The sequence below is a fragment of the Neovison vison genome, chromosome 11 (genome assembly GCF_020171115.1).
Source record: "Neovison vison isolate M4711 chromosome 11, ASM_NN_V1, whole genome shotgun sequence".
NCBI classification, from domain to species: domain Eukaryota; kingdom Metazoa; phylum Chordata; class Mammalia; order Carnivora; family Mustelidae; genus Neogale; species Neogale vison.
The window spans coordinates 134,995,214-135,016,373 of NC_058101.1; the positions used below are offsets into that span (position 1 = coordinate 134,995,214).

The following is a 21,160-nucleotide window of genomic DNA, read 5'->3' on the forward strand; positions in this document are numbered from 1 at the left end:
TAACTAGAGGGGTTTTTGTTTTGTTTTGTTTTGTATTGCTTTGTTTAGATTCCACAAATAAGTGAGATCATGCAATATTTGTCTTTGTCTGACATATTTCGTTTTATTTTTTTTAAAGATTTTATTTATTTGACAGAGAGAGCATAGGTGGGGACAGGAGGGGCAGAGGAAGAGGAAGAGGGAGATGGCAGGCTCCCTGCTCAGCAGGCAGCCCAAAGTCAGGCTCGATCTCAGGAGCCTAGGATCATGACCCAAGCCAAAGGCAGACACTTAACCTACTGAGCCACCCAGGTGCTCCCTGTCTGACATATTTCATTAAGCATAATACCCTCAAAATCTAACCATGTTGTTGCAAATGACAGGATTTCCTTCCCCTTTGTTGGCTGAATATTTCATTGTGTGTGTGTGTGTGTGTGTGTGTTTACATATATATATATATATATACATACATATCACATTTTCTTTATCTGTTTACCTGTTAATGGACACTTAAGTTCTTTCCATGTGTCGGCTGTTGTAAATCATGCTACAATGGAAGTGGGAGTGCAGATGTCTCCTCAAGAATGTGATTTCATGGGCGCCTGGGTGGCTCAGTGGGTTAAGCTGCTGCCTTCGGCTCAGGTCATGATCTCAGGGTCCTGGGATGGAGTCCTGCATCGGGCTCTCTGCTCAGCAGGGAGCCTGCTTCCTCCTCTCTCTCTCTGCCTGCCTCTCTGCCTACTTGTAATCTCTCTCTGTCAAATAAATAAATAAAATCTTAAAAAAAATCTTAAAAAAAAAAAAAGAATGTGATTTCATTTCCTTCAGATAAATACGCAGGAATTTAATGACTAGATCACATAGATCTATTTTTAATTTGGGGAAGAACCTCCATACTGTTTTCCACGGTGGCTAAAGCCAATTTACCTTCCCACCAATAGTGCACATAGTTCCCTTTACTCCACATCCTTACCAACACTTTTTGTCTTCTTGATAACCATGCTAACAGGTGTGAGGTGATACCTCATTGTGGTTTGTTTGTTTAAAGATTTATTTATCTATTTGAGAGAAAGTGCAGAGGAGAGGAAGAGGGAGGGAAATTCTTAAGCAGACTCTGGGTTGGGTGAGGAGCCTGTCTCGGGGATCAGTCTCTACGCTGAGACCTCAACCTGAGAGGAAACCAAGAGTTGGACACTAACCAACTGAGCTGCCCAGATGCCCCCATCTCACTGTGGTTTCAATTTGCATTTCCCTGATGATTACTGATGTTGAGCATTTTTTCATGTACCTGTTGTCCATTTGGATATCTTCTTTGAAACATGTCTATTCAGTTCCTCTGCCCAAAATCAGATTGAGTTTGTGACTTCATTATATATTTTAGATATTAACTCCTTAACAGATATATGATTTGCAAATGTTTTCTCCCATTCGATAGGTTGCCTTTCATTTTGTTGTTTCCTTTGCCATACAGAAGCTTTCTTTTAGTTGGACATAGTCCCACTTGTTTGTTTTGCTTTTGTTTATCCTTTTTAAAGTATTAAATATTATGCGTGCTTATTTAGGCACTCATACAGCCAAAAACTATTTCACTGCAATTTTCTAAATTGCTACCAACTTTACACACCAATAGAATATTCAAAACTATAAGCAAGAATGGAAAACCAATAATTTTAGGTTTTATGGAAACCAGGTTGTTATTTGTCACTAAAACAGAAGTCTCAGGCACCTGGGTGGTTTAGTCCATTAAGCATCTACCTTCAGCTCAGAGCTGGGATCAAGCCCTGCATAAGGCTCCCTGATGAGGGCTCCTGGGTGGCTCAGTGGGTTAAGCTGCTGCCTTCCGCTCAGGTCATGATCTCAGGGTCCTGGGATGGAGTCCCGCATCGGGCTCTCTGCTCAGCGGGGAGCCTGCTTCCTCCTTTCTCTCTCTGCCTGCTTGTGATCTCTCTCTGTCGAATGAATAAATAAAATCTTTAAAAAAAAAAAAAAAGGCTCCCTGATGAGCCAGGAGCCTGCTTCTCCCTCTCCTTCCTCCCCTCCCACTTGCTCATGCTCTCTCTCTCTCTCTTTCAAATAAATAAATAAATAATTTGAAAAAATTTAAAAAACCCAGGGCACCTGGGTGGCCCAGTCGTTAAGCATCTGCCTTCAGCTCAGGTCATGATATCAGGGTCCTAGGATTAAGCCCGGCATTAGGCTCCCTGCTCAGCAGGAAGCCTGCTTCTCCCTCTCCCATTCCCCCTGCTTGTGTTTCCTCTCTCGCTGTGTCTCTCTCTGTCAATTAGATAAATAAAATCTTTTTTAAAAATTCTAAAAACCAAAAATCTCAACATGAACACAGAAGAAATAAGGTGTATGGCATGTGGTTTTCAAGACATAGCAATGCACAGATATTATATATGCCACTGTGCTAATTCCTAATATCCTACCTGTCCTTTACAGTTGTCTTTGAAAAGAAAGTATTTCCCATGTTAAAGGGAAGATTGGGATTTTTTTCACTCCTAAAATATTTTTAATTTTGTCTTTTTTTCTTTAAGATTTTATTTCTTTATTTGTCAGAGGGAGAGCACAAGGAGGGGGAACAGCAGGCAGAAGCAAGCTCCCCGCTGAGCAAGGAGGCTGATACAGGACTCTACCCCAGCACCCTGGGATCATGACCTGAGCTGAAAGCAGACGCTTAACTGACTGAGCCACCCAAGCATCCCGATAGTTTTCATTTTTGGATGATTTCTACCCACAGAAATGTTACAAGAGGAGTCTAGTGACCATAGTATATTCTTCCTGTAAATGGGCCTGTTTTTATTTTGCCCCACTCCTTTATCATTCTGTTTATTCAGAGCTTTATTTTTCTTTTATGAACCATTGGAGAAGACAAACGCTTCAATAGATTATGTGCTAAGAATAAGGATGTGCTCCTGGCCAACCAGAGTGCAGTTACCATGTAAGAAATTTAGCACTGATCCCATCTGTTAAATCATAATCGAATATAGAGTCCCTATTCACATTTCCTGAGTTGTCCCAATAATGCTCTGTACAGATATTTTTCCCTGATCGAGGACCCAATATAGGATCACAAATTCCATTTAGTTGCCGTTTTTATTCTCCTTTGATTGGGAAGAGTTCTTCAGTTCTTCTTTATCTTTCGTAATATTGACACTTTTGAAGAATTCAAATTTGTGAACCATCCCATAGTTGGAACTGTCTGATGAATTCTTCAGGTGTAGGTTAAGCATTTTAGGCAGGAATACTAAATGTGTGATGTCAGGTCCTCTCCTCAGTGCATCATGTGGATTTTACATATTACTCCCAAGAATTATGTTTTTATATGTATTCATGAATACGGGTTTTTTTTTTTTCCTCACATGGTAAATACATTCTCTTTTGGATAAATAAGATCTATCCTGGAGATGGGAGGTGGTAGTGGTTGGCAGAGAAGTGACAATTTTACTGTTAATTTTTTTTAAGATTTTATTTATTTATTTGACAGAGATCACAAGTAGGCAGAGAGGTAGGCAGAGAGAGAGGGGAAAGCAGGCTCCTTGCTGAGCAGAGAGCCTGATGCGGGGCTCCATTCCAGGACTCTGAGATCATGACCTGAGCCGAAGACAGATGCTTAACCCACTGAGCCATAAACCCAGGCGCCCCATGTTTATTTTTTTTAATTGTATTTATTTATTTGATAGAGCGAGAGAGAGACAGTGAGAGACGGAACACAAGCAGGGGGAGCGGGAGAGGGAGAAGCAGACTCCCCACAGAGCAGGGAGCCCGACGTGCGACTTGATCCCAGGACACTGGGATCATGACCAGAGCCGAAGGCAGGCGCTTAACAACTGAGCCACCCAGGCACCCTGATTTTACTGTTTCTTTGTTGTAATGACAGCTAAGAGCTGAATCAACCCTTATAGTAAGGAGGAGGAAATGTGGGACTAAGTCACACCAGGAAGACAAAATCAATTAGTAAGGTGTGCAATGTACCATTTTGGTGTATGAGATTTATATATTCCATAATTAACTAATTATTTGACAAATACCACAAGTAGCGGTTCCTGGCTAGCTCAGTTGGTAGACCCCTTGATCTCGGGGTCGTGTTCGAGCCCCACATTGGCCATAAAGATTATGTGAAATAAATAAATAAAAACAAATACCTCAGATATTTATTGAGCAATTATTAGTAACCAGGCACCATCATAGGAGCTGGAAATACAGGACTAGAGAACAGCAATCCCCACTGCCTTGGCTCCGGCCACTCACACTCTGCCCTGCCTAGGGTCTTTAAAAATATTTGCCCTCAAATGTGAAAACAGGGGTGCCTGGGTGGCTCAGTGGGTTAAAGCCTCTGCCTTCGACTCAGGTTGTAATCCCAAGGTCTTGGGATCGAGCCCTGCATCGGGCTCTCTGCTCAGGGGGGGAGCCTGCTTCCTCCTCTCTCTTTTCCAGGCACTCTGCCTACTTGTGACTCTGCCTGTCAAATAAATAAATAAAAGTATTTTTTAAACAATGTCACTTGATTTACCACCAAGCTCCTCTGCTACATCAGAAAACTATTCATCTCCACATCTCAGTAGCGGACCCTCCATTGGACTAATAGCAAATGCAGAAATCCTTGGAAGCATGTTTGAATCCTCTAACTCCTTAACCCCAACCAATCAAGCAAGTCCCATGGGCATTAGCTTGAAACTATGTCACTGCGTCTTCTCACCATCTTGCTTAGGGCCTCTGCGTTTATGCCCTCCTCCTTACTATCCCCCTTTAAAACCACAGAATTTTAATGGGGGAATCATGAGCCCTGGCAAGCCAAAAACTGGTATAGAGTCACAGCTGATTCTTGTCAATCTCAATGTCAAGAACAGAATGAATAAGCAACGGAAAGTAAATAAACACAGACTAGTATTCAAGTGACTTTGCTGCCAGATCACTTACGAAATCACTGAAAAAGGGTCAACCGAGTAATAAATCCTGATAGCCATTTGTTTTGAGGTTGCAGTCTGAAGAGGATACAAAGATATCAGTTCTTAAATCAAATCACCTATTCTCACACCGTCTTTGGGGTGATCCGTGGTGGACGTTTTGAGGGCAGCTGACCTGCAGCCTGCGCGTCCCGGACCGCCTCCCGTGGAAGCCTGAGCCGGCCGTCTTTCTCCCTTTGTCTCATAACCATGTCCACCAACAAGAATGCTAATTCACCAGCTGCCCGCCTTAACAGATTCAAGAACAAGGGGAAAGACAGTACAGAAATGAGGCGGCGTCGAATAGAAGTTAATGTGGAGCTGAGGAAAGCGAAGAAGGATGACCAGATGCTGAAAAGGAGAAACATAAGCTCGTTTCCCGATGATGCTACCTCTCCACTGCAGGAAAACCACAACAACCAGGGCACTGTAAATTGGTCAGTTGATGACATTGTCAAGGGCATAAATAGCAACAATTAGAAAGCCAGCTCCAGGCTACTCAAGCTGCTAGGAAACTGCTTTCTCAGGAAAAGCAGCCCCCCATAGACAACATAATTCGGGCTGGTTTGATTCCAAAATTTGTGTCCTTCTTGGGCAGAACTGATTGTGGTCCCATTCAGTTTGATTCCGCTTGGGCTCTCACCAACATTGCTTCCAGGACCTCCGAACAGACCAAAGCTGTGGTCGATGGAGGCGCGATCCCAGCGTTCATTTCCCTGTTGGCATCTTCCCACGCCCACATCAGCGAACAGGCTGTGTGGGTTCTAGGAAACATTGCAGGGGACGGTTCCATTTTTCGAGACTTGGTTATCAAGTACGGTGCGGTTGATCCGCTTCTGGCTCTCCTCGGGGTTCCTGATATGCCATCGTTAACATGTGGCTACTTACGTAACCTGACTTGGACACTTTCAAACCTTTGTTGCAACAAGAACCCCGCACCCCCGCTAGATGCCGTCGAGCAGATTCTTCCTAACTTAGTTTGTCTCCTGCATCACGATGATCCAGAGGTCTTGGCAGATACCTGCTGGGCCATCTCCTACCTGACGGATGGTCCAAACAAACGGATTGAAATGGTCGTGAAAACAGGAGTTGTGGCCCAGCTTGTGAAGCTTCTAGGAGCTACAGAATTGCCCATTGTGACTCCTGCGCTAAGAGCCATAGGAAATATTGTCACTGGTACAGATGAACAGACTCAGGTTGTAATAGACGCAGGAGTGCTTGCTATCTTTCCCAGCCTGCTAACAAACCCCAAAACTAATATTCAGAAGGAAGCCACGTGGACAATGTTAAACATCACAGCTGGCCTCCAGGACCAGATACAGCAAGTTGTGAATCACGGATTAGTCCCGTTCCTCGTTGGTGTTCTCTCTAAGGCAGACTTTAAGACACAAAAGGAAGCTGTCTGGGCTGTGACCAACTATACAAGTGGTGGGACAGTTGAACAGATAGTATACCTCGTCCATTGTGGCATAATAGTTAAATTGATGGGTGAAGTACTAGAGCAGTGCCCTTCAGATCCACACTTTACATGAAAGTAGGATGTTTTATCTTGCCAAGTGGCTGAGGTAAGCACTACACACTGTCCTGATCAATGTAGGGTTTCCTCCTACCTCATCAAAAAGGATCCAGGGGCACCTGAGTGCTTCAGTTGTTAAGCAACTTTGGCTCAGGTCATGGTCCCAGGGTTCTGGGATAGAGACCTGCATTGGGCTCCCTGCTCAGTGGGCAACCTGCCTCTCCCTCTCCCCTCTCCTACTCCCCCTGCTTGTGTTCCCTCTCCTGCTGTCTCTTTCTGTCAAATAAATAAAATCTTTAAAAAAAAAAAAAAAAGAAGAGAAAGGGGTTCCAAAAACTCTCCTGAGCATCTTCCTCAAATTATAGACATAAACTACAAATATATAAAATGAAATTTTTTCACAGATCTTCTCTCTTTTGAAGAGAGAGAGTGTGGGGGGAGGGGCCCCAAAGGACAAGTAGATGCTATGTTGACCACAGAGCCAGAAAGGGAGCTCCATCCCACCTGAGCTCACTAACCAAGCCTAAATCAAGAGTCCCACGCCCAACAGACTGAGCCACCCAGGCCCCCCACAAAATAAAACTCTTTATTACCAAGATTTATAAAGAATACACATATAGGATTCCAAATATAAGTATTTTCTAAACTGACAGTTTAACATAATGTAATATAACACAAGTATGTGGTGTTTTGAGGTTATATATAAACCTGGTTTTCAAAAATGCAAGACAAGGCAAAATAAACAGAATTCTGTAAATACTTTGTATAAACAAAGACAAAATGAAAAACTGACTGTTGTACTTTTGTACCTTAAGAGTATTTCTAAATTTGCTTAGGTTGTAATCCTGGCCACTAATTAGTAAGATAAGGTCTATACACACCGGGTTCTGCAAAAGTGCTCTAAAACCTTCTGGCATTAAATGGGCTTCTCAAAAAAATAAAGTAAAATAACATGACATGACATAACATAACATAACGTAACATAAAGTAAAATTAAAAAATAGGCTTTTCCAAATCTAACAATACCAAAAGTAGAAGACCATTTTCTTCAATATATTGTAAAGCATAGAATTTAATACTGATCCAATCAACTGGTAAATTTCTAGAAATGAAGAATACATAGTAAAATTATAAATGTTGCAAATGCACTTATGAAAATTTGAAAAGATAATGTAAAAATTTTTTTTATTAAGTAAACTCTATCCTCAACTTGAGCTTCGAACTCACAACCTCGAGATCAAGTCACATGCACTGTGGACTGAGTCAGCCACGCATCCCAAAACCTGTAATTTTTATATATTTGATTTTGGGATTACAAAAGCACTTTGCATTTCTTTCCTGCACCATTTATATGAAGTATTCGTGCTAAGTAATACATCGTAGTTACTGAAAGAGAGAGGCACTGAGAGATGATTATCTTTTAGGTATTAACAACACACTGCACTATCTTTGCAATTTCCTGTGAATATAGAACACTTTTAAAAAGGTAAAACCCACATGCAACCGAAGCCCAAATTACCATAATTCTTGGGATCATATCATTCCAACAATTAGTAGTTATATAATTAACATTCCAAGTGGCATGTGTGAATAACAGAAAGAAAAATATCAACCTGCGAATGTCCCCAGGTATTTCTTTATTCATGAGTTACTATACTGTAAGGTCTGAAGTAGGTCCAATATAGAAATAAGCCCTAAATTTAAAAAAAAAAAAAAAAAGACATAAGCCCTAAATTCTTCCCTAAATGTATCAGTGTTAAGTATAGATATGAGAACTGTTACTCAAATTAAACCTTCCCCAACTCGTAGTCCAGAAAAATGTCAATCCGCCTGGACTTTATTGGACCAGACAGAACTGGATTTACTAGCATCCATCATTTGGGGACGGGGAAGTCACTGCATTTCTGGGAAAAGATTCCTACAGACAGCTACAACCCATTGACCATTTCCTCTTACTTCCACCTGCCAATAATGCCTGCCAGAAACAACCCTCTGGAGATTCAGGACAGCTGGTAAAAAAGTAAAGTTGCTGAGATTGTAAGAAAAGTTTGTTTTCACCTCTCCTAATGTTGCACTTTTTCTGTCTTCTGAGATACTAATACTGGGGTGAGCAATTTCAATATTTAGGGTCAAACTGGCCTTAAACAGATTGGTAATTTTCTGTAGGTTAAAATATTATTTAGGAGAACCAATATATTTTTTCTTGAATTCATATGAAAAGAAGGCTGGTTCATTTAGGTTTTCGTGCCCGTTATAGGTACTTTCTTTTTTCTAAGAGATTATTTATTTGAAAGAGAGAGGGATTGAGCACAAGAGAGGAGGGGGGCATGGAAGGGAGAAGTAGGCTCCCAGCAAGGAGCCTGACACAAGGCTCCATCCAATGACCCTGGAATCATGACCTAAGCTGAAGGCAGATGCTTAACCAACTGGGCCCCCCAGGTGCCCCAATTATAGATAGTTTCAAAACCTGGGAGCAACTCCTGTTCTGACTACACACCTATCTGCTTTTATTTCAAACAGGGGCCTTTTAGAATGCTCACATGCTGTGAGAATTTTACTTTGTTCTCATTCAGTTTCAGTTTCTTTTGAATGGCTTTCTCTTCAATCTGTAATTTTAATTCTTCTCTTTAAGAAAACCCTTTTTTTTTTTTTAAGTTTTTATTTATTTGACAGAGATCACAAGTAGAGAGGCAGAGAGAGAGAGAAAGGGAAGCGGGCTCCTCGTTGTGCAGAGAGCCCCATGCAGGGATCCATCCCAGGACCCTGAGATCATGACCTGAGCCCAAGGCAGAGGCTCAATCCACTGAGCTACCCAGGAGCCGCTCTTTAAGAAAACTCTTAAATTTGACTGCCTTCGGCTCAGGTCATGATCCTGGAATCCCGGGATGGAGTCCCACATCAGTCTCCCAGCTCAGCAGGGAGTCTGCTTCTCCCGCTGACCTTCTCCCCTCTCGTGCTCACACACTCTCTCTCTCTCTCTCTCTCTCCAAAATAAATAAATAAATAGGGGCGCCTGGGTGGCTCAGTGGTTTGGGGCCTCTGCCTTCGGCTCGGGTCATGATCTTGGGGTCCTAGGATCGAGTCCCACATCGGGCTCTCTGCTGGGCAGGGAGCCTGCTTCCTCCCCTCTCTCTGCCTGCCTCTCTGCCTGCTTGTGATCTCTGTCTGTCAAATAAATAAATAAAATCTTTAAAAATAAATAAATAAACAAAATCTTTAAAAAAACTCTTAAATTGTTTAAAATCAGAGTGTAATTTCTCCTTTGATTTCTTATCTTCATTCGAAATCCAAATGATTCTGAGACTTGCATTTCTAAGCCCCTCTCATCATCTTCAACCTGCTTCTTCAAGGGCTCGATGTAGCTTTTGAGCTTCTTCCTGTGGTCAGCCACAGCTCGCTCGATGGGTGTCAGGGGGTGGCCCAGGTGGCCGGAGGAGACCTTGCACCGGGGACACAGCAGCTCCAGGTCCTTCTCACAGAACAGGGTCAGAGGCTGACTGTGCTGCTCACACAGGGCTTTCCCTTCCTGCAGTCTCCTCTTGCTCCTCCTGGCGGGAAGCTGCTGGACCAAATCGGTCACATGACCTAACTGCACGTTCCTCTTAAAGGTCCTGTCAGGACAGTGGTGGAAGCAGACGGGACAGGGGAGGATGTCCTGTAGGTCTTCCCTGCGCTGGTGGATGCAGGAGCTACAGAAATTGTGCCCACAGTCAGTGGTCACTGGGTCTCTCAGGTAATCCAGGCAGATGGGGCAGCTGGCCTCGGCTTGGAGCTCAGCCAGGGATGCTGCAAAGGGCATTGTATAGTCAGGGTTTCTGTGTGAGGAAACTCCCTTAGAAATGTTTGGTTGTCCTGGAAGTAGGAAAAGTGAGAGGCTGAGAGGGCTCCTCAGCCTTCACCCTCCTTCCTGGCAGGTAGCATCTAGGGAGCCACACCCCCCACGTTTAACTACTGCTTCATCCCCTTAAGTCCCAGGGGGAGCTTCGATAAGAAGTCACAGTACATACCAAGTAGTGATGACCCTGGCACTTCCTCCTCTTGCCTCTGGTGCCCAGCCCAACTGAAGTAGAGCAATGGAATTCTGCTGGCCAGGAAAGAACCATAATCCACGTCACCAATTCATTCCTATGGGCAAGAAGACACTCATCTGAAACTGAAGATCACTGAGCATTAATGCGATCCTTCCTTCCAGTACAATCCCTCCTTAGCTGAAATCAAAAAGTTGATGAGGTGGAATTTTCCCCATAGATACATTCTAGTTAAGAATGCAGTAGTGGGGCACCTGGTGGCTCAGTGGGTTAAAGCCTCTGCCTTCGGCTCAGGTCATGATCCCAGGGTCTTGGGATCCAGCCCCGCACTGGGCTCTCTGCTCCGCAGGTAGCCTGCTTCCTCCTCTCTCTCTCTCTCTGCCTGCTGCTCTGCCTGCTTGTGATCTCTCTCTCTCTCTGTCAAATAAATGAATAAATAAATAAATAAAAATCTTTTAAAAAGAAAAAAAAGAAAGAAAGAAAGAAATGCAGTAAGATGGCCATTGCAGTACACTAAGCTCCACAAAGATGGCCCCGAGGTAAGTGAGAGCCAGGCGGGCATTGGTCATTCTGTGCCTCGCTAAGGAAAATACTTAATCACGGGCAGAGAAGGTCCTAAGAAGCTGAGAAACAACATGTCATCATATGCATTCATCTGTGCAAACTTGTGGAGAGGAGCACAAGAACAAGAACCTGGATGCTTCTGTCAACCTCTCAAGAGTTTTCTTAGAAGCGCTTGGAGAGGTGGAAAACCATGTATGCCAAAGAGAAAGCAAAATTTGAAGACATGGCAAAGGTGGACAAAGCCCATTATGAAAGAGAAATGAAAACTTTTTGTTTCAAGATCTTATTTATTTATTTGACAGAGAGAAAGCGAGAAAGGGAACACAAGCAGGGAGAGAGGGAGAAGCAGGCTCCCCGCTGGGCAGGGAGCCCAATGAGGGGCTCAATTCCAGGACCTCGGGATCATGACCTGAGCCAAAGGCAGATGCTTCACTATTGAAATTAGTTGAAGTTGCCTGGGTGCAACCTGAGAAAGTAAAACTTATATGCCCCTACGGGGGAAGCCAAAAAGAAGCTCAAGGATCCCAATGCACCCAACTGGCTTCCTTCTGCCTCTTCCTTGTTCTGTTCTGAGCATCGACTAAAAATCAAAGGAGAACATCCTGCCCTATCCATTGGTGACGTTGCGGAGAAGACAGGGAAGGATGAGGAGCAGCACTGCTGCAGATGACAAGCAGCCTCACGAAAAGGCCACTCAGCTGAGGGAAAAAATGAAAAGAATATTGCTGCACACTACATGCAAGGGAAGCCTGAGATGGCAAAAAAGGGAGTCATACAAGCTGAAAAGACACAAGACAAAGAAGGAAGACCAGGGAGATGAGGAAGATGACAATGATGATAAGTTGGTTCTCGAGCAGTTTTTTTTCTTGTCTATCAAGCATTTAACCCCCTGTATACAACTCAGTCCTTTCAAAGAAAAAATTGAAACTTAAGGCTGTGTAAGATTTGTTTTCCCTATAGTGTCTTTTGGCATAGTTAACACACTAACGAATGTGTCTTTAGACAGCCCTGTCCTGGTGGTATTTTCGATAACCACTAACCTGGCCTGGTGCAGTGCAGGGGGGGAGCAAACTCTGACTGCTTTTAAGTAAATACAATTTTTTAATGAAAAAAAGGCAGTAGGAAATATAGAAGTATACATTTTGCTTGTCGTTGACAATAACAACAATAAAAGTAATAGCCGCAACTAAAAACAACTCAAATGGCCATCAAATGGGTGACTGGATCAAAAAATTGTGGTGTATCCTCAAAATGGAATAGTATTCAGCAATAAAAAGGAATGAACTATTAATTGTCATTGGGGATGGGGTGGGGTAGTTGTAAAATGTAGAGAAAGATTATAAAAGAGGATTGAGAAAATGTCTGAGGTTGATATGTGTATAAGTAGTCACTATCTTGAATGTGGTAATGGATTCATGGATGTGTACCTGTCAAAATTTACCAAACTGTACACTACAAAAACCTATAGTTACTTTTATGTCAACTATCCCTCAAATGGCTGTTTTTGTTGAAAGATAAAACCCTTTCCTATTATGCACACATATTTGATCTTCAGTTAAAACGTAAGTTCAGTAACTTCCTAGCTGTTCCTTTAGCAAGCTCATAAGGTGGTCTATCACCTATGTTGCCAGGCAACACTGCTTATGACAAAAATGACCTCTAGTTGGTAAACTGCATCTGGACTGGGAGGAACTAAAAATATACTATAAATACCATAAGGGAGTACTATAGCTCTGGCCTTTGTTGAGTATGGTGATCTTGTAATTAGTTATGTCCTTTGAGGGACCACGGAAACTGTACCATATATAGGAAACTGTACCAATCTGAGTGATTCTCCCACTTCCCCAGTTGTGGGTCTCGTCCTGCTAATCCTGATTTGTCACCTGACTGTGGGTGGGAGGGATGAGAACTCCCACTGAAGAAAGGTGTTTAACACTGACTTGCTGGCCAGCTTTGGTTCATTACCATATACTTCTGCTCTGTTAATAAATACGGCCTACAACAGTCTTGTGAATGAGAATACTCTGTTATTCAAAATTGCCTAATGTGGGGCACTTCTTCGTGGCTCAGTCGGTTAAGCTTCTGCCTTTGGCTCAGGTCATGATCCTAGGGTCCAGGGATCAACCCCCAAGTTGGGTTCCCTGCTTAGCAGGGAACCTGCTCCTCCTCCTCCCTTTGTCTCCTGCCCCCTTCCCACCCTGCTCATGCTCTCTCTTGCTCTGTCTCAAATAAATAAATACAAAATCTTTAAAAAAAATTTTTTTTAATGATCCGGTGCAACAAGAAAACCATGCAAATATGAATACTGACTAAATATGTGATTAAAATAAAGAATTAATTAATTTTGTATGTGTGCGATAATAAGGCAACTTTTTAAAAAAGACAGTCCCTATCCTTTAAAGATAAAGCTCAAATATATACATGCAACATTACGTATGGGGAATATTGTCTAGAATTTGCTTCAATATAATTAAGAGGAAAAGGAGGAAAGAGGGTGGACTACAGATGACAGAAGATACCAAAGTGTTGGCAATTATTGCAGCTAAACGATGGGTTCATGGGGGTTCATTTATTAATTCATCTATTTCTGAATATCTTTGAAACTTTTGTTCTAACTCTTCCATTGAGAATGTAAATAGGATACACAAAACTACTGACAGAAGGCACTGGAGAGCAAAGAAGTCTGTCAGGACCTGAGAGGCCAAAATCCTACAGCAAACGTAGCCCATACTGGCCTCTTTTTTTTTTTTTTTTTTTTTTTTTTAATCTCTCAAGGAATAAGGACATTGTCTGCATGGGGAGTAGGTTTCTGTTTTTATATATAATGTGTGTATGCAGTATGTGTACCTTCACTCACTACCTCCCTATTCTAACTCACTACCTTCAGTATTTCCTCTCCTCTTGTATCAATTTATGTTACATCATCCTATCAGCATATAAAGGAGGGGTCATTGCTCCCATCCCCAAAGGAAATCCTCTCCAGATTTCACTCCTCCTAGTTCCATCTCATTCCTCTGGTCTTTTTACTGAAAACTCCTTGCGTGGGGTGTGTGGGTGCCTCAGTCAGTTAAGTGTCCAATTCTTGACCTCAGCTCAGGTCTTGATCTCACAGTCATGAAATGAGCCTTAAAAAAAAAAGAAGAAGAAACAAAACAAAACAAACCTTGTGAAAATTTTCTCTATTTTCCATTTCTCTCTTGAATCGACTAGAAAGCAAGTTTACCTTGTCCCAATTCCATGAATACCCTTTTCCAAAAATTAAACAATGACATCTACTTGGTTCAAATCAGTAGTCATTTTCCGTCCTGAACACACTTGATCTATCAGCAGCAGTCGACACAGCTGGTGACTCTGTTCCTGAAACTCCTTCTTGTCCTGGTTTTCAGACCACCAGAAGTTTTTCCTTTTTGGCCATTTTTCCAGTGTCTTTTGCTAGAGAACCTAATCACTACCTCCTAAGTACCCCACAACCAGAGTCACCGGATTTAGCAAAGAAAAATGCAGGACAAACTGTTGTAATTGAAATATCGCATGGGATATACATATCCTAAAAAGTCATTTGTTATTTCGCCTCTAGCCTGGATCTCTTCCCTAACTTCAGATCCATGTATCCAACCATTCCTTGATATCTCCACTCACACCTCAAACAGGCATCACCACCTCGAACCTGTTCAACAGAACTCCTGTTATTCCTGTGTAACCTACCTCCCACTGTAGCCTTCCTTTCTGTTAATGCTTTCTCCATTTTAGCAGTTACTCAGGCTAAACACATCCGTGCCATCCGTGATCCTTCTTTTATGTCCCAGGATCACCAAGTCCTGTAGACGTTCTTGCCAAAATGGACCCAGAAATCAATCACTTCTCATCACTCCCATAACCACCCACGTGCTCTGAGCCACCTTCCATCATTTCTTGCCCAAATTAATGAAGTAACTTCCAATGGTTCCTCTGCTTCTTCCTTTCTCTCTTTTTTTAAGATTTTTAAATTTATTTACTTGAGAGAGAGAGAGCAAGCGAGCACAGGCAGGGACAGTGTGAGAGGGAGAAGCAGACTTGCCACTGAGTGGGAGCCTGACCCGGTGTTTGGCCCTAGGACCCTGGGATCATGACCTGAGCTGAAGGCAAACACTTAACTGACTAAGCCACCCAGGCATCCCTTCTATTTTTCTATTTTCCATCTATTTTCAACACAGTAGCTGACATTCCTGGTAAATTATGTATGGATCATGTCATCCCTCCACTCCAAACCACTCCAAACCCTCCAGTGGTTTTCCACTTGACTCAGTAAAGTTGACCTATGGGACCCAACATGTATTCCTCCCCCACCATTTTTGTCTTCACCTCCAAATTCTCTATCACTGGTCCTCTCTGCTCCAGCATTCTGGCCTCCTTGCCATTCCCTGAACACTTTCCATGGATTCTTCTCAAATACTTATTTAATTCACTGAATACTTAATTCACTGGTTAAGTATTTGATTAATTCACTACTACATGCTGGCTACTTAGGAAATAAAATGACTCAGGAAGTAGTACTATTATTGCCTCTGTTGTATGGAAGAGAAGAGATTCTAGGAGGTTATATAATCTGTCCAGCGTCTCACAACAGGATTGAAGTCCTGTAAAATAATAAAAAGGATGTTTACATAATAATATATTTGTACCTATAGCCTCAGATACAATGTTCAGCAACAAGAGCCCAAAGTGGGGGAGTCACCACTCAGGAGCAGCTCACACTACCCCACCTTCCTCCCATCCCCTCCTTACTCATTGTCCAGTCTAGTAGGGGACACAGAGATGTGGGGACCTAGCCACAGCCACAAATGGAACAACCCTCCCAGCTGTTCCAGAATTGCATCCCTTCTGGATCAGACTAAGTATCCACCCTGCAAGCCAAATCTTTTAAAGATCTTTTAAAGGTCAGTCTCATCTTTCTCTCCCCAAACCTTCAATGTGCACATAAAGCTTACCAGGTCCCCCTGATTAGGTCGGTTCAATCATCAGAACCTGTTAGAGCCCAGAGTTCCTTCCTTCCTAGAAGGAATGCAGGGGAATGAGGTGCTTCTGAGTCTTCCAATAAAGTCTAAATCCCTGCCCCTGACCCCAACTCTTACCCAGGGTAAGTCCGAGTCTGGTCTAGCCTACAGGATCCCAGTACAGCATTTTTGGCCCATGGAGGAGGAATTCCAGAACCCGCGGAGGCTGGGGGCCCCCGAGACCTGCACTCCCTGTTACTCAGATGACTGAGGAACCCTAACGTGAACCCTGAAACTGTGGCCAAGTGCCCTTGCCAGGACACCCCATTCCCAGCCCTGCCTCTCGGCTGGCGCAGTCGTCCCCGCTGGCATCCGTGCAGGCCTGGAAAGCTTCCCGAGGCCTCGCTTACCTGCAGCGGCCTGCTCACCTGCTCGGTTCTGCTCGGGTTTCCAGTTCTGCTCGCGAAGAGCAGCTCTCACACCGTCGTGACCGCCTGGGCTTGAGGAACCCCTCCCTTCCCTGCAGCGCTCACGTGTTTCCTCTTCCTCGTGGGAAGAACCCACCTCCCCATCACTGTAAAGATTGGAGTAGTCCAATTCCCCTTCAAAACTCTGCAGGAATGTCCTTTTCTGGGGTCCTGGTAGAGGGTCAGGGGGAGGGGAGACGCTGTGGCCGGTACTGGAAAGGGAGGGGTAGAATCCGATTTATCTGGTGGGTGTATAGCAGTTTTGTACTAGTGGAAACTGGGTGTGTGGTTTTTAAAAACATTGGGATGGGGACGCCTGGATGGCTCAGTTGGTTAAGCAGCTGCCTTCGGCTCAGGTCATGATCCCAGCGTCCTGTGATCGAGTCCCACATCGGGCTCCTTGCTCCGCAGGGAGCCTACTTCTCCCTCTGCCTCTGCCTGCCACTCTGTCTGCCTGTGCTTGCTCTCTCTCTCTCTCTGACAAATAAATAAATAAAATTTAAAAAAAAAATTTTTTTGGATGTGTTGAGATGGAGTAATCTCAAGCAAAAACTGCTCTTTTTAGTTGACACCCGGAGAGTAGCCTCTGAGGAGTTGACCGTCAGCCGTGCGCTTTGCCTCCGTCTTCTCCATAGACCCAGTCATCTCTTCATCAGCCCGCCCGTTTGTCCCTCCACTCAGCAGACTGTAAATGCTCGCTTTGCTAGATCCTTAGAATCCTAGAACACAGAGACAACAGCCAGCGTGGAAACCAGACATCCGACCATTCCGGGAGAAGAAAAGCAACGCAGATTTTTTTTTTTTTTTTTTTGGCCCTGTTTCTGTGCGGATGACCATCCCCTCGGGAGACAGCGTAAGGCTTTGTTCTTCCGGAACCCAAAACTCGGGCGCTGAATGGAGTCTAGCGCCATCTGCTGGAAATCTTGAACAGTCACACTGGCCTATGGTTCTAAAACTTACATTATCTCAAAAAGAATGTGGGGATATTGAATCCTCTAGTGGACTATGCAGCAGATGCCCAAGACCTAGAACTGTAAAGTTTCCAGCCCTTGGTTTTTCTTGAAGTGGTCTGTGCACATTTAGGTATATATGCATTCCTTCTTTTAACTACTGAGAGCAAAAGTGTTCTGTAACCTCTCCATTGCCTCTTTTGTTCACTTCACATATGGTCTTAGAAATGCTCCTCCTGGGGCGCCTGGGTGGCTCAGTGGGTTAAGCCTCTGCATTTGGCTCAGGCTGTGATCTCAGGGTCCTGGTATCCAGGCCCACGTGGGGCTGTCTGTTCAGCAGGGAGCCTGCTTCCCCCTCTCTCTTTTGGCCTGCCTCTCTCTGCCAACTTGTAATCTCTGTCAAATAAATACATAAAATCTTTTGGAAGGAAGGAGAGAAGATAACAGAAAAAAAAAAAAGGAAAGGAAAGAAAAAGAAAAGAAAGAAAAAGAAAGGAAATAAAAATAAAAATAAAAATAAAAATGCTCCTCCCGACGCCTGGGTAGCTCAGGTGGTGATCCCAGAGTCCTGGGATGGAGCCCAGCATCTGGCTCTCTGCTCAGCAGGAAGCCTGCTTCTTCTCCCTCTCCCTGCTTATATTCCCTCTCTCACTGTCTCTGATAGATAGAGAAATATAAATATAAATATGAATATATATATATATATATATAGTGTTCCCATATTGGGGCGCCTGAGTGCCTTACTTTGTTAAACCTCCAACGACCCTTGATTTCACCGCAGATCATGATGCCAGAATCCTGGGATAGAGTCCCAAGTCTGGTTCCCTGCTCAGTGGGGAGTCTGCTAGTTCCCCCTTCCTCTGCCCCTCCCTGCTTCCCCACATATGCACTTGCACTCTCTAGCTTACTCGCGCTCTCTCTCTCAAGTAAATGGATAAATCTGAAGACAAAAAAAATTTTTTTTTCCCATATCAGCACTGATATTTCACTCTTTGGAGTCAACTTTGAGCAAAAGCCTAAATGGGAAATGTATTCATGGTAGAAAAAGAGAGTTTCTAGAGAAAGGATACCCTTCCTGCTAAATCAGTGTTTCCTCCACTATTTTTCTACCTTTTCATTTTCAATAAAAACCACATGTACTGGGTACATTACTAGGTTAGGGACTCTGCTCTATTCAGACATACCATGGATGCTTCACAAGAATTCTGTATTATAGAAAGAACTGTCTCCCATAAGCAAAAGGGGAAAGGGAGACTCAGGACGCCGACTTGGGGCCACAGGGATGCAACTCACTTCTCTGCATTGCCACCAGTCTGTCTCTTTCAAAAATGCTTATAGGTCTGTAACTTTTTTTTAACCCTTTGACCTGGCAATTCCTGATTTGAGAATACTCTCCCCAAAGAAAGTCAAAGAAGAAGAAAATCATGTATAAGATTTCCGTGCAAGCAGTATTTATCAAATGGAAAAATTAGAAACACACCACGAACAGGAGAAACAGAATGAGTTTGAACCTTGGTGTTGAGACAAGGAAACTATAGGGACCGATGAAAAATTGCTTTTTTTGCTCCTTTTCTGGATTCTATTTTTGCTAGGACCCACACCCCAGGCCTTATACACGTCTTAGAGAACGAATCATGTATGTTCTTTTTGTAAAGATGAAGGAGTTAACGATTTCTTCTGTGTCTTCTAGCACACTAGATAACATCTAAGGGATGGTGGGGCAGGGTCATCAGGAATGTTTTCCCAGACCACTGACTCATCAGGATCCCAGGCTCCAGGGCACAAGTGATTTATGGAGGGCACCGAAACAGCCGTTTTTGTTCCTGGATTACAGAGAATTCAGGTGCACCAGACCACTGCCCTCAATAAAAACCCCCAGGCCCCAAGCAGAAAAAATAAGACTCTTTCTTTAACACTCTGTCGGTATCTATACTCTGTCTTTTTCTTTTTCTTTTTCTTTTTTTCTTTAAAGATTTTATTTATTTATTTATTTGTTTATTTAGAAAGGGGGGGGGCAGGGGAGCAGAGGGAGAAAGAGACAGTCAGAATCTTTTTTTCTTTTTAAGAATGTATTTACTCATTAGAGAGAAAGAGTGTGTGTGTGTGTGGCAGAGGGAGAAGCAGGCTCCCCACTGAACAAAGAGCCCCATGTGGGGCTCAATCCCAGGACCCTGGGATCATGACCTGAGCTGAAGGCAGACGCTTAACCGACTGAGCCACCCTCTGTATGTCTTTAATAAACTCTGCTCTCACTTCGTCTCTGCTTGCCCTTGATTTCTATCCTGCGTGAAGCTAGGACCCTCTCGGCTGCTCCTACGAGACAACCCTCCGGGCCGTCGGACTCAGCCAGCCCACATCAGTGTGATCTTGGCTCTGTTAGTAACTGACCAGGTGCCTCAGGAAAAGTTGCTTAATTCCTCTGAAACTGTTTCCTCTTTTGCCAAATAAATTTAAGCCGAAAGTCACAGTGATGTTGCTCACAACAAAAAGAGTGTGTATGATACTCTGGTAATAGGTACAATACTGATATGATATTAGCATTAGATCAGCATCCCACAACAAGCAAATAGGTAAGGACAGTAGTATATTATAAACAAACTCAAGAGCATAATGAGAACGTATCAATTATTGACCGCAAAATCATACTTCCTTTTATTTTTTTAAGTATGTTATGCTTTATAGACTGATGGAAGTGCCTAGAACTTAGGCATATTTTTACTCAATCCACAGACATGACATAGTGTAAACACTTTTTTAATATTCTGATTTTGAGGAAAGTGCAAGCAAAGATAGGAAGGAGATTGTTCTGTGTAATTTAAAAATATTTCCTAATTAGTTTCTTATAGAAGATAATTTATATACAATACGAGAGGGTATAATTGTTTTTTTAGTGGCTGTCTCTGAGCTTTTTCCAACTCACTATTTCACTTAATTCCACCAATCCATCCCTCTAGGTACAGACACTCCTATTTTTCTACACACTTTTTTAAAAAATTTCAAACCTATAGAAAAATTTTTAGTACAATTAACACCAATACACCAATCCCTTAGATGGTCCAATGAACATGTTTGCCATATGGCTTTATTTCTCTATATAACTATTTTATCTGTTAATTTGTTTTGCTAAAGCACTTATTTTTTTAAAGATTTTATTTATTTATTTATTGGCAGGGGAGCACAAGCAAAGGGGCAGAGGGAGAGAGAAGCAAGCAGACTCCCCAATGAGCAGGGAACCTGACGTAAAACTTGATCTCAGGACTCTGAAATAATGACCTGAACCGCAGCAGATGCTTAACTGACTGAGCCACCCAGGTGCCCCATGCTTCAGTCTTTTTTAATCAAGAAAAACTCCCTTGACTTTTTTAAAAAATAAGTTTATTGGGGCACCTGGGTGGCTCAGTGGGTTAAGCCTCTGCCTTAAACTCAGGTCATGATCTCAGGGCTCTGGGATCGAGCCCTGCATAGGGCTCTTTGCTCAGCAGAGAGCCTGCTTCCCCACTTTCTCTGTCTGCCGCTCTACTTGTGGTCTCTCTCCCTCTGTCAAATAAACAAATAAAATCTTTTTAAAAAAAAGAATAAACTTCAAGCCAGTATATGCAGTTTCGTGGGGACTGACATATGAAAGCAACATCATCATCAAAATATTGAAAGTCCTCATCACTCCCCAAGTTATTATTAATCTAAAACAGTGCTCTTGGGACACCTGGGTGGCTCAGTCAGTTAAGTGTCTGCTTTCC

General features: G+C 43.1%; 1 protein-coding gene and 2 pseudogenes across 1 annotated transcript; 2 read left to right on the forward strand and 1 right to left on the reverse strand.

The window, feature by feature from the left end:
* Nucleotides 1-5,020: 5,020 nt before the first annotated feature.
* On the forward strand, nucleotides 5,021-6,457 carry LOC122890306 (annotated as a pseudogene).
* A 40-nt stretch (nucleotides 6,458-6,497) lies between these two features.
* LOC122890307 (putative tripartite motif-containing protein 61) lies at nucleotides 6,498-10,240 on the reverse strand. The gene is made up of 2 exons (XM_044225969.1): nucleotides 9,750-10,240; nucleotides 6,498-6,531 (listed from the first exon to the last, which is right to left on the reverse strand). The coding sequence occupies exons 1-2, from the start codon at nucleotides 10,238-10,240 to the stop codon at nucleotides 6,498-6,500; spliced, it is 525 nt and encodes a 174-aa protein (XP_044081904.1).
* A 757-nt stretch (nucleotides 10,241-10,997) lies between these two features.
* Nucleotides 10,998-11,965, forward strand: LOC122890308 (annotated as a pseudogene).
* The last annotated feature ends 9,195 nt before the right edge of the window (nucleotides 11,966-21,160 follow it).

What these genes read in the sequence shown, in the direction of transcription:
- LOC122890307 (XM_044225969.1), bottom strand. Translation starts at nt 10,240, where the DNA reads ATGCCCTTTGCAGCATCCCTGGCTGAGCTCCAAGCCGAGGCCAGCTGC. An exon ending in GATGAGAGGGGCTTAGAAAT is followed by an intron (nt 6,532 to 9,749) that starts GCAAGTCTCAGA and finishes TTGATGAGGTAG; the next exon opens with GAGGAAACCCTACATTGATC.